Source organism: Stegodyphus dumicola, chromosome 10 (assembly GCF_044657685.1).
Source record: "Stegodyphus dumicola isolate Sdum_Otavi_A_Nest chromosome 10, ASM4465768v1".
NCBI classification, from domain to species: Eukaryota; Metazoa; Arthropoda; class Arachnida; order Araneae; family Eresidae; genus Stegodyphus; species Stegodyphus dumicola.
Genome location: NC_140777.1, coordinates 156,554,613 through 156,572,475, shown reverse-complemented (window position 1 = coordinate 156,572,475; position 17,863 = coordinate 156,554,613). Strand labels below are relative to the sequence as shown.

Here is a 17,863-nt window from a genome sequence, read left to right as displayed (position 1 = left end):
ATTTACTGTACCGAATAATAATCTCCTTTGAAAACTTAAATGGTGTCTGCCATCGATAGTTGTGAATGTAGTATGCTACGAAAGAAAACTTGGAAACCTCTGGGTTACTGATAATTAACATAGTTATTTACAATGCAAAGTTTCGCTTAAATATCAGACTAAGATTTTATACATTCGGTCTAACAAGAATTACTATTATATAATTGTATTTATGTGAAACTAAATTTTTCCAAGTAAGGCAAATCACCATCAATTGGTACATTTAAGGGCATTCAGTCAATCAAAAATTGGTCATTTAAAAGTTTTATCTTTGAGAGTTCTAGCGTAAATATGCGTTTTTTTATCATTGCCTAAAATTCTTTTCTTTAACTATAATGTCAAATTGCAAATAAAAGCTCAAACGTTTATTTAAAAAATTTTAATCTTTAACTTTGTGTTCCAGTAGCGGTCATATTAAACTTTTGCCGTACTTACAGTGGACTTACCTAAAGTTCAGCGATTTATAAAATTCCATGAAGCACTATCAGCGCGAAGTTACATTCGCCATACATATTATCATTAGTATAGTTACTAAAGAATGTGCAAAAAATAAAATACTGAAGAACAAACAAATTTGTAACAAAATTCGTCATAAAAATGTTCAGAACTGAGTTATTTTTAAGCTTATGTTATTTATAACCTTTCTCTTACAGCTAATATTTTCGGAAAATGTGCTTCAGTTGGTGATCTTTAATTACGAGTAGTGGTTGCAGTACCATTGCATTACTATTTGAATAGTTACTTGAAAAGCACAAGTTTTCATTATAAAAAATAAAAACATTTATGTGTGTGCACCACATGACTTCCTTGTATGGAATATTAAATTATACGCATTTTTTCCAGCATTTTATTTAATACTAGCTGTACCCGCCCGGCGTTGCCCGTGCATTTAGAAAATGCAGATAAGTGTGAAAATGCAGGAATAGTAGTGTAGGACATGTAGACTGTCTCTCTCTCTTCCCCTCCCACAAGCTACAAAAAAGAAATGAATTGTAATTAATCGATTTAATGTATCGTCAAAACAGCAAACTAACGCTAGAATAAAGAAATCAATTGTTACAATCGAACGTTATTTGAAAACAAATAATAATATCAGTGAGTCAAAAAAACCGTGATTAATTAATTATAAATAATTTTTTTTAAATTTTTCTAATTCAAAAATCGAAAATCGGGCTTCGAGGTCTGGTGGCCAGCCCCTTTGTGCTTCCGTATAAAAAATTCCAGGTCCCTGCGTGCGATAGATTTGGCTGGAGAGCTCGGTCAGACAGACAGACAAACACATTACACTTGCTTTTATTATTATAGATTATTTCCTTGACCTTCATTAGGGATACATTTCTCATTCAATTAATTCAGTCCTAACTTCGCGGCAAAGCAGAAATACATTATCAGGTTCAATGTTTCTTCTAACCTTTTTCGGAAACATACAATGACCTGACTAGAACAGAGAGCTTACTAAAGCTATGTTCACTAATTGTAGTAAGTAGACAGGATACAGACGAAGGGTATACAAAACCCTTTATTTTTTTCTTTATATACAATGACTTCCGTACTTCGGAATACAATGACCCTCCACTCGGGGTCTAACTTAAAAGATATCAAAATAAAACTAAACTCTAATTTAACTTTAGAATAAGATTGGCCTTATAATAACAGAAAGCGTATGTAGCACAGAGACTGTGAACACTACAATACGTTTAATTTATCAAGAGGATTAAAACCTCTGGCCTGGAAGGCAAAGTAGCAACTGCGTAACTTCTAAGGTAAGCGGCCTGCTTCGAACTCACGGCTTCCTCTCTTCTGCTTGGCAAAAAGGCCACACTTAAATACTTGGCGTTCGCCAGACAACTTTGCATAAACTCCTTCACGCTTATAATTCTGGCCGGAAGTAGAAAATAAGAAGTGATAGTAAAGATTTAAAATAAAATAAACGTTAGTAAAACTTAAGATCCTTACATACTTCCCGCCAGAGTTAATTAGTTTGAAACTGAGGTCTAAAACGACCTTGTTGAAAACTTTTAGCTCTAGAAACTAACGCGAGGCCAAACTTTTACAATCATAACTTAGCTAGAAACTAGAAAATTTTAAAAGAAAGAAATTTGTTACAATAGCAGCTCCCGGAATATACAACAATCTTTTTTCTTTTTCATCTGTAGTGCATCAAAACAGGAGCTTTATTCAATTCTGGTTCCTTCCAGAGATCTGGAAGGAAAACTAGTTTAATGAAATGTTACAGAATGACATTGCAAATAACATATAGAATATACTTTTCTTAACATTCTTATTTCATTCATGACTATTTTAATTATCTCTCCCCGTGCTCTCTGACATGTGTTGTAAAAACACCAAACACGAATGTGTTTCTGTCTATGTGTTCAACACTTCCTCCTACAATCAAAACACTAATGTGTTAAAATTCAACATACGAGACCTCTTAACACACCCTAATTTCAACTCTAGACCCTGAGGTACTATTCTGAAAGTGGCTAACTCTAAAGTGTAGCGTCAGAGAGCCTAACTACATCATTCAACCTTTAACACATATTCACCATGATTTAATCTTTACAGTCACACGAATAACAAATTTTTTAACATTACTTTCACTTTTACCATATCACGTTATTTCTAAACATTCAAAATAACAGTTCACATGTATACAAGAACATATCAAGATGCCGTTAATTTTACACATTTGAAAACATACATTAGTAGTACATTGTTAACTTCTATTCTTTTCAAAGCAAGTGCCAATTCTTTCTACATTGAAATAATACTACATTTCAAAAAGTCTTTCAGACTAAAACTTCTTTCTTGTTAGAATGTTTTAAATAAAATTTATACAATAACTTTTTACAATATTTAAGTCTTTATACAACGCTATTATACATCAACTTTAGTTTTACGCGCGAGTAATTGAAAAACATAATAAGAAATTCGGTCACAACTCATTTCTCGCCCTTTTGGCGATAAAGGTAGACCTCGCATGAGGTAAAACTTCTTGAAATCTGCCACTTGCAGTAAGAATGAAAGATTAACTTAAGTTTGTAAAGTAACATAAAATTTTACTTATCTTTCTAATATTCAGACATCATTTTCTGGGCCCAATCTTTAAAGGTGCTGCAGACCGTAGCTTGGTTGATCCTCCTTCTTGTACGGGCTCGCCCTTCAGTGCTTTCCTCTGGAAGCTTCCGTTTTTCACCTCTACGGCCACCCTTGAACATCTTCCTTCTGTCCTCTGCTTGTGGTCTTGGCCGTTTGAAGGCAGCTGGTCTTGGTGGAACCGGGAAACTTCTGTCGTGATCCTGCTTGGACCTCGTTGTTGGCCGTTCAAATTTTTCTTGTACTTTTTCCTCCGCCGCTGATGGCCCTTCCGCAGTTCGGCGACTTTTGCTGCGGAGAGTTCTGTCGGATGAGTCAATCTTCCGTTTCACAGCCGGGTTATAGTTGCCGTCCTTTCTCCCGGTCTTTTCCACATACGTCGTCCTTCTCCCTTCTTCATTCTGGGGGTGTTCGTGAACTCTGTTTTTTGGACAGTGGAACGGCTTCTTTTTCTTTGTACCTTCAATTTTTCCGCGGGGCAATTTTCTTTTCACTTGCTTCTGTCTCTCATTGGCTTGTCCTTGTACTTGTCGTTTTCCCACCTCTGGAACTTGTACCTGCGGTGTCTGCCGTACCGGATCCTGCAAAAGATCTGAAAAGATTTGCATTTTATTACGGTCATAGAATGGTTTTATCTGGTCAATGTTTGCGGAACAGGTTTCACCATTTCTTGCCTTTAACACTACAACAGCGTGAGTTATTTTTTCTATAACATATGGTCCTTCAAAGCGTGGAAAAAATTTGGCAGTTTTATCTTCTGGTGCTGAAGAAAGTGAATGCTTAATTTTTAGTACTTCATCCCCTACTTTATAAGTTACTCCCCGTCGTTTCAAGTCATAATACAATTTTTGTTTTCTTTGTGCTACTTCCGTATTCTTTTTTGCTTCTTTTATTAGTTTTTCTATATCACCCATTTTAAATTCTGGGGCTCTTTGTTGCACGTAAAATAGTTTATCTAACGGTGTTATAACCTTTCTGCCTAGAAATAACTCAGCAGGAGTTTTGCCCGTTGTATCATGTTTTGCGGTCCTAAGGGCGAAAGCAAATTCATTGACATAGTTATCCCAGCTTTTATGAAAATTTTTAATATAACTACGGATAATTTTCACTATATTTCTGTTGACCCGTTCCGCTATATTTGATTGCGGCCGATACGGGACCATTTTTAAATGACGTATGCCCAGTTTTTGGCACATGTCTTCAAATATATTACTTACAAATTGAGGACCATTATCCGATATAACTTTTAGGGGCGCCCCGTATTTTAAAATATATTTATTTAAAATAGAATCGGTAACTAATTTCGCGGAGGCTCGTTTTAAGGGAACAATTTCGGTCCATTTACTAAAATGATCAACTATAACAAGGAGATAGCGACTTTTGTTTAACTGACTTTTTGGGAAAGGGCCCAATAAATCGATGCCGATTATTTCATTTGGAAATTCGGATTTAATACTATTTAGAAACCCGGCCGGGCGGAAATTAATATAATTAACGGCTTGACATGTTGGGCAGGACTGGACATACGCCCTTGTTAACTTTTGCAGTTCAGGAAAGTAGACTGCCTCGCGTACGCGTTGAGTAGCTTTTCGAATACCAGCATGAGAAGCTAAAGGGCTGTCATGGAGCTCTTGCAGGATATTTAATCTAAGACTAGCTGGGATAACAGGTCGAAATTCGTTGTTGGAATTCGTAGTTTTTGTATTAAATAATAGACCATCTATTAGTTCGTAATGGGCCGCCCTATTTCTTATCGCCACAATATCTTGGTGGCTAAAATTTTCAGGATCCTTCAAATACTCATAAATACTTCCAAACTCAGGATCCTTACCCAGTTCGGTTATTACAGTTTCTCGGGAATTTATTGTACACGCTGTCAGCATTGCAACTTTTACGGTATTACCCTGTTCGTCTAATTTAATTCGTGACAGGGCATCTGCTACGATATTTTCCTTTCCGGGGGTATGCTTGATTACCAGATTATATTCTTGCAGCTTGAGTGCCCATCTTATTAACCTTGGGGATAAATTTTTTCCAGAGTACAATCTAGTTACCGCCGCATGATCAGAATATACTGTTATCGGCGCCTTTCCAAAATAGACTCGGAACTTTTGCACTGCTAACAGAACTGCAAGTGCCTCTCTCTCGGTCGCGGAATAGTTTCTTTGTGTTTGATTTAAAGTTCGGCTAAAAAATGCCACTGGCTGCTGATTTTGCGAAAGTACCGCTCCTACCGCATAATCCGAAGCATCCGCTGAAATTTCTAAATTTTCATCCTTTTCAGGAAATTTCAACACAGGGGCTTGCGTTAATGCTTGTTTTAATTTTTCGAAAGCACTATTGGCTTCGGCCGTCCACGAGAATCTTGCCTTTTTCCTTTTTAATTTTAACAATGGCTCAGCGATAGCCGCAAAATCTTTTATAAAGGACCTATAATATGAACAAAGTCCTAGAAAAGAAGAGAGCTTCTTTGCCGTGTTTGGAGTCGGATACTTTTGTACAGCGATTATTTTTGATTCATCTGTCTCGATCCCTTTTTGCGATATTTTGTAACCTAAATATTTTAATTCAGGGGCTGCAAATTTGCATTTTTCGACATTAACTTTTAGACCGGCCTCATTTAATAAAGAAAACACCTGTCTTAAATCCTGTACATGTTGGTCTAGATTATCACTAGTAGTAATGATATCGTCTAAATAGATAAATGTGGACTTTCCGAGAACAGGTCTTAACACAATGTCCATGCATCGCTGAAATGTTGTTGGGGCGCCTGAAAGGCCAAACGGCATTCGCAAAAATGCATAAGTGCCAGACTTGGTTATAAAAGCAGTCTTAGGCACGTCCTCAGGCCTGATCCCTATTTGAAAATAACCATTCGTTAAGTCTAAAGTCGTCATAAATTTGGTTGATTTTATGTTCCTTAAAATTTCTTCTATAATCGGTAACGGATATACCGGATATTTCGTTATGGAATTTAATTTACGGTAATCAATAGCGAATCTCCACCTTTTTGGATGCTCCAAAGGATAATCATTATTTTTCTTACATAAAACCACCGGACTAGCATAACTACTTGAGATAGGCGTTACGATCTTTTTACGTAGCATATCGGTAATATGCCATTCTATAATTTTTTCCTTATTCTTATCATACCGGTATGGTTTTTGACGAACCGGCAATGCATTTCCGGTGTCAATACTATGGTTAGTAACCTGGGTAAATCCTGGAATATCACTAAATAAGGAAGCAAATTCACTTACCACTTGTCGGATTCTATCTTGCTCGTCATTAGGCAGGTGGTCGAGATTTAACCTTGGCGGTTCAACCTTTTCTACACGCACTGGTTTCATCGTCAGCTTAAGAGACGCTTCATTAAAATCCAGTGTAGCTTGTGCGTCTGAAAGAAAGTCTATTCCTAGTATTAAGTGTGCTTGCAAATTCTTTACTATAAAAAACATCACCTTTACTTGTTCGTCCTTGATACGGATGTACAAAGGTACTTTACCTACGCACTTACATTGTTCTCCTTGCGCCGCTAATACTGTTGTATTATCCGCATTATATATGCGGTATTTGCGAAAATACTTTCTAAAAAAGACTTCTGCCACACAGGAACACTGCGCGCCGGTATCCAGGAGTGCGGTGGCCGGGATATTATTTACCAAGACTTCAATCTTCGGAAGAGTTAAATTTTTCACCATTACTGTATTTAACTTGTAGGAAGAGGGGTTTTCGTGGCCTTCGGATTTCCGCACCCTCTCGTCAGCAGGAATCCGTTTTAGTTTAAATTATTTTTCCTTTCGGTGCTTTCCTTCTTTCTCCACTGGCCTTGAGACTTTTTTCCTGGGTTGCTATTGAACTGTCGACGTTCGCCGGCTGTTTTTGAATGCTCGGGTTCACTTGCCCACTGATTCACTTTTTCTCCGTAGCCATGTGCTTGAGTTTGCTGTAGTCTTGGCGTACCAAATTGGTTTCGCTGTTGATATTGGCGTCTTCTTTCGACGTCCGCCGTTCTTCTACTTTCAAACTGGATTGCTAGCTCAAATAATTTTTCCAGTGTAGTCGGATTTCTTAATTCAATAAAGTCTTGCACTTGGGGTAGTAACCTCGGCAAAATCACTTGAATTATTTCAGGATCCGGACGGTTTCCATACAAGAGCTTGAAAACGTGAATTTTTCTTAAAATAAAACTCGAGATGTTTTCCATTCTTTGTTGATATATACTGAAAAGTTCTGTTTCTAATTTCGCACGATCCCTTACAACAGGGAAGGCTTTTAGTAGGGCAGTCTTGAAATTTTCGTAGGTATAGGTGGGACTTCCTGCTTGACCCAAGAGACTTCTGCCGATACATTTGAACCAGTTAAGCGCTTGGACCCTCAAAGCGCTGGTAGCTAAGGTAACTTTTTGAAACTCGTGCACGGGGTAGAGCATGAAGTGGTCATCCAATTTTTCCAAAAAACTGGTTACCTGTGAGTTTCCATTAAACGTTGCTTCTGGTTTCATCGAAGCGCGCATGGTCTGGACAATATACCCAAATCCTTCCAGGGCGGCAGCTGGCATTTCTGGATTCTGAGCTGTTTCTGCAGGCAGCACAGGTTCTTCTTGAAACTCGGCTATGGTTATTCTTCGTCGGGCGCCACTATCAGGTTCAATGTTTCTTCTAACCTTCTTCGGAAACATACAATGACCTGACTAGAACAGAGAGCTTACTAAAGCTATGTTCACTAATTGTAGTAAGTAGACAGGATACAGACGAAGGGTATACAAAACCCTTTATTTTTTTCTTTATATACAATGACTTCCGTACTTCGGAATACAATGACCCTCCACTCGGGGTCTAACTTAAAAGATATCAAAATAAAACTAAACTCTAATTTAACTTTAGAATAAGATTGGCCTTATAATAACAGAAAGCGTATGTAGCACAGAGACTGTGAACACTACAATACGTTTAATTTATCAAGAGGATTAAAACCTCTGGCCTGGAAGGCAAAGTAGCAACTGCGTAACTTCTAAGGTAAGCGGCCTGCTTCGAACTCACGGCTTCCTCTCTTCTGCTTGGCAAAAAGGCCACACTTAAATACTTGGCGTTCGCCAGACAACTTTGCATAAACTCCTTCACGCTTATAATTCTGGCCGGAAGTAGAAAATAAGAAGTGATAGTAAAGATTTAAAATAAAATAAACGTTAGTAAAACTTAAGATCCTTACAACATAAAAACTCAAAATGTTCTCATTAAAAATTGAAAGATATAGAAAAGCATAATACATACAATACAGTTAAAATGATTTAAAAAAATAATTTTTACAATTAAAATTACAGTTTCTACTAAAAAAATAAGCATTTCGGCCAACAGGCAAGAAGGCAGATTTTTCGGTGCACAAAATTAAAAGTTTTCTATCGTTCCCCCTCGGCAAAAAGACACTAAAGGTGCAGAAAGAATTAATTCACTATTTTGAAACGCTTCAAATATAAACAAATATGTGTGCTATGGTAAAAAATTAGGCTTACCGGCACTTAAACAACTTTTAAATTGCTGATAATTCTACAAATATTGCATGTAGATTAATTAAAGGCATAACCGGAAGATAAGAATAACGTAATTCAACCATTTTTAAAGCAAAATATGCACGATTTGCTAACATATAAAAATTAAAAAAAAACAAAAAAAAACTGAACTCACCCAGCCGGGTATTGATTTATATTTATATTTATATACTTTCGGTGCAGCTGATTGCAACCAAAAAGAGAATTGCACAATTACATGTTATAGTAGTCTTATGTACAAAATTTCATCGTTCTGAGGCTACTCGTTTTTGAGTTATGCGAGATATATACATACGTACGTACGTAAGTACAAACGTCAAGAAAAATCTTTTCTGAATCCATTTTAAATCAATTTTATAATCCGTTTGAGGATGAAGAGTCCTTTATTCTGTCCTTACGTATAGATTTCACGCAAAAACATTGTTAAATTGCATTTGATAGCTGTAAAATGGATATTTTTGTTGAAATAGGGTACCCGGAATTTTTCGTGATTACAATACTTCCTTTATTTCGTACTAGAAGTAAAAAGTGACTATTTTTTGTTGACTTCAGTATTTGAACTTATGTAATACACGGTGTTTAAAAATATCTGTTAAAAAAAAAAAAAAAAAAAAAAAAAAAAAAAAAAAAAAAACAGTGAGAGGGGATCAAAATAAGCAGATTTGACAATGGAACATATGAACATATGTGCGGAAACGGCAAAAGAAATAGGCTGCTGCTGAGAAATAAATAAAAGCTTTCTGCTGGCACAAATCGCTATTCTCAGTGCGGATTTCGTAGAGGTATGCATCTCTACATGAACGTGAAATTGGTCGACATGCGTTTCATCTGATGGGCTGCGGCTAATACCGAAACATCTATGCAGGGGAGATACAAAGAAGAACACCCGATTACTTATTCTGACATGACTGTCTACAGAATCATTTATTTCGCACTAGACTAGCTGATTCGCCATTGTGTGTTTTATGTAATAGTGGATGGCCAATGACGGCGGAACATTTGGAAGAGTGCGAAGCACTGACAAATTTTTCTTGCAGATTTCAGCGCTATGGGCAAGTAAGGAGTTTAATGGCCTAACGGCCAATGTAACTGGCATTTGACAAATAAATAAATAAATGAATGCATCATGCTCTGAAGATACAGTGTATATGCAATATATACGTAGATAAGTGGGAATACCTCAGATGAGTAGAACTCGTGTATGGTTCAACTAAAAGTATAATGATCTGTTCATCTCGTCAGCAGAGACCATTTCTTTAAATGCTAAAAAGATAAATGTATGTTGGGGACAGCCATCACTTGTGAGGAATGAATGGATTTTTGGAATCTATATTCCTTTCACTGATTTAGACTTTTGGGAATAAATATGTAACATTCTAGCATAACAATAAATAAATAAATTCTAGCATAACAATAAATAATAAGTGTTTTTTCTTCTATCAACAAAGCCTTAATCTCATCTTCTTACCGTTTTCAAGAAGTGTATGAAATGGTTGTGTCTCCATATAAGATCCTAATACTAGTGCGCTGTGTGGTGCAGAAGTCAGAGCTTGAGCTTGCCTTGCGACTTCGTCTGTCGTTTCATTACGGACGATCCCAACTTATAATGTCAGCCAAAAAAGTAGTTGTCTAGCATTTGTAGGCATAAGAAAGCAGGAAGGAGTGTTTGGATATTTTTAACTGCTAGTGTTTTGTTTGTCGCATCCGTACCTCTACAATAAAATGTAATAAAAGTATCAAAAATGTTATATCTTGTTTGTTCTAGTAATGAAGCTACAAATATAGCAGTGGTGGCCCACGTGGTCCATTTTTAATATTCATTGCTAAAAAATTGAATGCGTTGTATAATAAATCTTACTTAAATATAACTTAAGTTTACATCTTATAATTCAAAATTATCATTCAATTCAAATTGTTCTAGTAATGGAACAAATTGAAAAACAATGTTTCAGAAAAGTATATCCCCTCATATTAATAAAATATTCATTTTATGTCTTTCAAGCATAATATGCAAAAACGGTTAAAGTATGGTTGTTAAACGGAAAAATGACACTTTAATGCAAAATTATGTACACTTTTACAGATACAAATATATATCCTAAAAATTTCTCTTAAGAAAAGATTTAAAGAATGGTGAAGAAAAATCCTTTCTTTGTAGTACTTCTGGAGAATACTTTTACAGCTAATAAACTAGCACGTTGCCCAACCAATCAGATATTATTTCATCATTTTCTACATACTACTTCAAAGCTTATTTTTCAATTCTGAAAACTATTCCCACTATTGTCATATATAGCTGACTATAGGTACACTTAGTCTATATCTGTCTTTAAGTGATGTTTCATTTGACTTATTTATTCATCATAAATAAATATGCAAATGTCTTGACTCAAAAAATTTCAATTAGAAATTTTCTTTTTGAGTATCATTAACATTTTACCCATTTGCTTTCCAAATTTCAGATATGGCAAGACATCGAGACTGTTTTAAAATCTGCAACAATGTGGATCGAGAACGATGTGCAGAAGAATTTGGACAATTCGAGTGGAGGTGTAAACGAAGTAACTGTAGAATCAAAAGGCCAGACTTCTGTAAGCTGCGAAGGTTGTTCATTAGGTTCACAAGCTGCACCTATGATTTCGGTAAGTGCTGCAAGCAGTTTTTTTTATGATACTATTACTTTAAATGCTGCCATACCATTTTCTGATAATTTCACTATCATAATTCAATTACTTTAATATACATATGTAAGATAAAACTATCTAAGTCAACTTATAATTTAATTCATGAATAGCTTTTTGATTCCTCATTGTTTATTTGGGTATTTCGTCTCTCTGTTCTAAAATTAACAACAACATTTCTGCACTGCGTCATTTCTAGATCAGTCTATCTTGCATGCCTTGCGTAACCCTGATGAAGTAGGTAATTAAATAAAATTTTGAGAAATACTGACGTAAGAACACTGAGAAGTAGAAACATAGCAATGTTGTTTGGCGTAGAACTTAGATCCATACTGAAAAGTGAACTTAGCAGTCGAGCCAGAATAAATTTTGATTTTATTTCAGCGGCCACAAACAACATGGCGTATTATTTGTGCCTATTTCAAAAACATTTACATTTTTGATACTGTTGCGATAGGAACACGGCACAGCAAAATTGCGTCCAAGCAGCACACACAGAGAAGCTAAAGTGAGCAATTATATAATATGGAAGCTCACGAAGAGGAGAGTTTTGGTTTAAGTTAGAAAATTTGGGTTAAGTTCTCAAAATTTTGCTTATTTACCTACGTCATCAGTGATACGCAAGGCATGCAAGATGGATTGATCAAGAAATCACGTAGTCTAGAAATGTTGTTGTTATATTTAGAGAGACGAAATACCCAAATTAACAATGAGGAATTAAGAAGCTATTAATAAATTAAATTATAAAGCTGATTTACATTGTTTTTTGTCTCACAAATGGGAATATGTAAATAAAAAAAATACGTAAGTTAAGATTATATTTTAAATCAGCTCTTAGTTTTCTTAATTCCTTTTTCTTTTTTTAATTTGAAAACGCGTCATATCTGGAAATTAATTCTGTACGCGGCATTGAGCATAATTCCTCGCCCAATCAGATTAAAGCAAAACTTCTCATATAAATAGCTACTAACTGCGTAGTCTCTCTCTTTCATTCGTCACCTGACTTCCGAGCGTGAAGGTGCTCTGTCCCCTCGCTCGTCTCGTGGAGTTAACTAGGACTAACACGTGGCAGCTTTGGTATCGACGAAGCAATTGTGCCATATATGCTTATCGCACGGAACCACTCTGTGCAAATAATTTCTTGTGATTAACAAGAAATAACTTAGAATTTTGGTCGTTCTGAAACCAGAGTACCCTCCAAGCTTGCTTGTCGGCGCCTGACAGAGGCACTGGTTGTATTCATCGGAGATTCCACCTATTGCACACCCGGCGCGGTGCGGGCAAAGTGGCTCTTCGATTTTTTGTTTTTTTCTCCTGTTCCTGCGGTCGATACTCTTTTTGAGTATTACATGATACACAATGACAGATCATTTTAAGGATTCTGCTGCAATTCCACCAGATATCAGCCCAGAAAAGAATAGAGATAAAATGTCGCACTCACCACCTAGCTCACCAATTTCAAAGATCATTGCTTATCCGGAGGAAAGAAAAAAGCTTTTCCAAAATGAAGTGGTAACTGATCAGTTTATCACATATCTGGAAAAACAATTACACATCCTCTCCACTGTTGAGGAATGCGCTAGACTCTCTGCACTAGCTCAAGACATATTAACTAGTGAAACAATTACTTATCATGCTTCACATAGACTGCAACACTTTCTAATATGCATCTTAAACAAAACACGTGTATTAGAAGAAAACCAAGCAATTACTGAAATTGAATATCGTGACCAAAAAATTAAAGAATTGGAAAAAAAAGTCTATCACTTAATGAACGCCTTACATGGAGAACCATTTAAGGAGCAACGTAAAAGACATAGGCGCCGTCCTTCGCCTTCTACAAACTCCGACACAGAACAACTTGAACCTGCCATTAAAACCGCTAACAGATACAGTGGACTTGAAACAGAAATGAGTGAAATTAATATAGACAACAATGAGGAAAAAATGGATAATGAAAGTGAGGGTACACATAATCCGGCGGCCCCTGAGCCCTCGAACAGTAGAAAAATCAGAGTTCCGCCAATTATTATAGATGATGTCCCTCAAGCTGATAAATTCCTGGCTGAGCTTAGTGTTCAAACAGGGAAAACAATTACAGGCCAATTAAAAGGCACCAAATTGCATGTGACTCTCCCTGATGCAGATGCTCACAGATATGTGAGAGGAGTCATTAAGGAGAAAAAGTTAAAATCTCATACTTACCAACTTCAAGATGAAAAGGTTTTAAAAATTGTCATTGAGGACTGCCTGTTACTATGGACCATCAGTACATAGTACAAGAATTAAGAAATCAAGGATATGGAGCTACCTACACAACTAATCTTAGAAATAGACGCGAAAGCAAACCAATGCCGCTCTTTCTAGTGCACTTGCTAAAAAACGAGCAAAACAAAACCATTTACAACCTCACTTACATTGGCTATCTCAGAGTTACCGTTATCTCAGAGTTACTAAGAGGCACTTAAGAAAACCAGGACCTCCACAGTGCTGTAGGTGCCAGGGGTTCTTCCACAACTCATTATTATGTACAAGAGAATGGGTGTGTGTGAGATGTGGGGGCCCACATCGTTCGACGTCCGGAGAATGTCAATTAAAACCAGAAGAACCTGCAAGGTGCTGTCACTGCGGGGGGCCACATCCTGCGTCCTTTTCCGGTTGCCCGGCTATACCAAAGATAAAAATGAAAACTGACAATTTCATCCCAAGCCAGCCACCCCTGGACAAGCAATACAGAAAATTTCCCGCCACTCACAGAACCAGCTGCTGCAGCCCAGACAGAAACCTCAGAGACAATGCAAAACTCTGACGACCTCCACAGTCTCAAATCGCTAAAAGTCATATGGAATGACATCAAAAACGGAATAAAAACAATCAAACAAAAAACTTCAATATTTGACAAAATAGAAATAATAGTGGACATTATTGAAAAAATCACTAGTCACATTTAACACTCCAGCAGCAAATAATAGCAGATACTACAGCATTCTCACTTGGAATGCCAATGGACTTTTCTCCAGAAAAGATGAATTAAGCGACCTCATATTAGAATTCGAGCCGGATGTAATTTTAGTGCAGGAAACTCATCTCAAGCCAGCCAGGACGGTCCTCTTTCCAAATTACTTTGCCTACAGATGTGATAGACTCTCAGGACGAGGCGGCGGGGTCATCACGTATGTTAAAAGCAGTATCTCACACTTCCACAAGCCAGTGCTCACAAACAGCTTTGAAGACGTCAATGTCATTATCACAATTGACAATACCTCATTTGCAATTACCAATATTTACATACCACCCACAAATCACCTAAACATTACAGAACTCAATAGCCTGATCACTATACACCCCAAATCAATAGCAAGCACTATAATAATATAATATGGACCGTCGGGAATGGTTTACTCTGATCTTGACAAAGCCAACACAATAGCAGATGTCATTCAAGACTCTTTTACTCCAAATCCAGCCCCTTATGACAATGACCATATTGATCACGTCAACACAGTGGTTGATAGCTATCTTGGCATTCCGGCTCCACTAAATTTCACCTTCCTTGCCACACCAACACTTGTTGCTCAATTGATCAGTGCACTTAAAAATAAGAAAGCTTCTGGCCAAGACAGGATACCAAATAAGGCATTAAAAAATCTCCCCATAAATGGGATCACTTACATTACTAAAATCATCAATGCTATTATCAAATATTCATATTTCCCATCAGCCTGGAAAAATGCATCTATCATAGTATTCCCAAAACCCAAACAGAATAATACATTTCCACAGAACTACAGGCCAAAAAGCCTGCTTAGCAGCCTATCTAAAATCACGGAAAAAATTATTTTGTATTTCATTCACAAAAACATTCCAGTCAGCCATTACATACCCTCAGAACAGTTTGGTTTTCGTCATTCACACAGCACTACGCATCAGCTTCTAAGAGTCATCAATTACATTACAGATGGTTACAATGCCAAAATTCCCACAGGAGCAATTTTCTTAGACGTGTCAAAAGCATTTGACAGAGTATGGCATAAAGGCCTCATCTACAAACTTATCAAATTGGACTTCCCAGATCATCTTATTCGACTTATAGCTTCATATCTTAGTAATCGCACATTTACCATCAAAATTCGCAATACGCACTCCACCATATGACCCATCACAGCTGGCGTCCCCCAGGGAGCAGTTCTTTTCCCCCTACTCTATAATATCTATACATATGACATACCCAAAGATGCCACTATCACACTAGCACTCTTCGCTGATGATACCGCCATTCTCACGAGGGCAATACATACAAATCACATTCGACTTCAATTACAGCATTATCTCATAACACTCGAGCACTGGTTCACACTTTGGAGAATAGCAATCAACACTAATAAATCAAAAGCAATCATCTTTCGTAAAGGTACCTCCAATTACACCCCAGCACCACCTCAAATTTTTGATGATGATATAGAATGGGTCTCCGAGGTGAAATACCTAGGGATCACTCTGGACAGCAAACTCACCCTTAGGCAACACTTCAGTGCTGTCACAGAAAAATTTAAAATAACAGCGGCCACTATGCGGCCACTCTTAGGCAGATTCAGTGTACTTTCCATATCCAACAAAGTCATACTTTACGAAATGATACTCAGACCTGCTCTTCTCTATGCCTGCCCTATATGGGGACAAGCGGCAAAAATGCACATAAAAAAAACTACAAATTCTTCAAAACAAAATGCTTCGTGAAATTGTAAATGCACCTTGGTTTATCCCAAATAACACCATTCACACAGATCTCAATATCAATACCATTGCGGAATATATACGCATAATCTCCACCAACTTCCTTCAATCAGTCCAATTTCATCATAATCCAGAAATATCAAACCTTCCATATACTCCAATCCCTGTTGAAAAACACAGGTACCCAGCACATATACTTGCCCCATAACGCAGGCATTAATACTGACACCGTCACTACAGCTACCACTATACAAAAACACTACATTACCTTTCACATCACTGCTAAACTAGTGTGGCCCCGCCACCACCGCCTCGCCGGTTGAAGAACGGCTCACCTCAATTCTTTACTCAACCACCAGTCTCGGACAGCTCATTAACGAACTCTAACTCCTGATAGTTTTAATATGAAACATAGTGTCAGTAACAAAGCATATGATCTTCGTCGTCTCTCTCTTTCTCTGCCTACACTTGCTAGCTAAAGGACGTCTGTTGCTTAGCTGCTTTTATTAAAAATGTAATGCGTCGTCATCAAAATTGCGGGCTGCAGATTGGCCCCATTGGGATGTGCCATGCCATAGGGCAATCAAAAAGTAATAAAGAGATATTTGGATTACCAAGTGATTTTTTTTTTTTTTTTTTTTTTTTTTTTTGTGATTTTTCAAAAGGTCTTATCTTCTACTACGTAACTGATATGTTCAGTTATGATCTAACCTCAATCTACTCGCGACGGCAAAATAACGTCTTCTTTAGTCAAGCACTAACCTTTCATCAAATAACTGCAAGGAAAAAAATCATTATTCATCACATATATATATTTATATATATATATTAAAATAGTTATGAATTTCAACTAGAGAAATATGAAGATAAGCTATATAACTGATGCAATGTGAGAAAGTGCAACTTAATTTCGAGCATAAGAGAAACATGTATAAGGCGCAAAGTAAACTTTTGTTGCAAAAACTCAACTAAAACTTAAAACCCACGTATAAGGCGAATTTGAAATCATTGTATAACTTCAGTTATATATCTATACCTGCGTATCTGTATAGATCACTCAAATTCAAATAATCTAGACCTATCAGACGAGTGGAAGTGTCAATTCATTTCAACTGCCATAAAAAAGGGGAGTGGAGTTGAGGGTTTTACAGAAAAGGTGCATTTGACACCAAAAATTTCTCTTTATCGTTTCTCTCAACTTTGGAGTATGTTCATTATAGAGTCATTAAAGTTTTCGATGCTGGATACGTTAAAAATGTGCAGAGCCCTTTCCGGGATTCGAATGCTGGACCTCCGGAATACGCGTGAGTACGCTTCCAGTTACACCACGAAAGCATGCGAAAAGAAAGAAGAAAATACCTTGTAGCAATATTTAGCGCTTAGTGTGGCGAGTGTGGCGAATTTTACCTTGGTTCTTAACTAATGTAACCTTTCTTATGCTCTCACGAGATATTTTCATCTCAGTTCTCTCTGGTTTTCACGATAGAAACTATTTCAAACTTCTTCATTTCTGCTATGTAGTGTAAGATACATATATAAAAATGGAGTACATATTCTGCTGGTTTTCAAACAAAAATATACTATTTTTTCTGAGCAGTATTATGGATAGAATTGAAAATCAGGCGGATGACAAAGATGTTAATGGTGAAATGGAGGACGATGAAATTCATCCGGACTTGTCTCCTGCAAAAACTTCCGGAAATTCTTAGAAAATTCTAGTTTGGATACCGATATTAAGAAGTAGGATTAAAGTATAAAAACA

The 17,863-nt window shown here is 36.8% G+C and overlaps 1 protein-coding gene across 5 annotated transcripts in view; it reads left to right on the top strand.

Annotated features, from left to right (window-relative positions):
* Positions 1-17,863, top strand: part of LOC146995164 (uncharacterized) — a 116,982-nt gene that overhangs the window by 96,576 nt on the left and 2,543 nt on the right. For all 5 annotated transcript variants that reach the window (XM_085826114.1, XM_085826115.1, XM_085826117.1 and 2 more), the window contains exon 2: positions 11,149-11,328. In XM_085826114.1, coding sequence (XP_085682240.1) covers positions 11,149-11,328 — 180 coding nt within the window. The remainder of the gene's footprint in view (positions 1-11,148; positions 11,329-17,863) is intronic.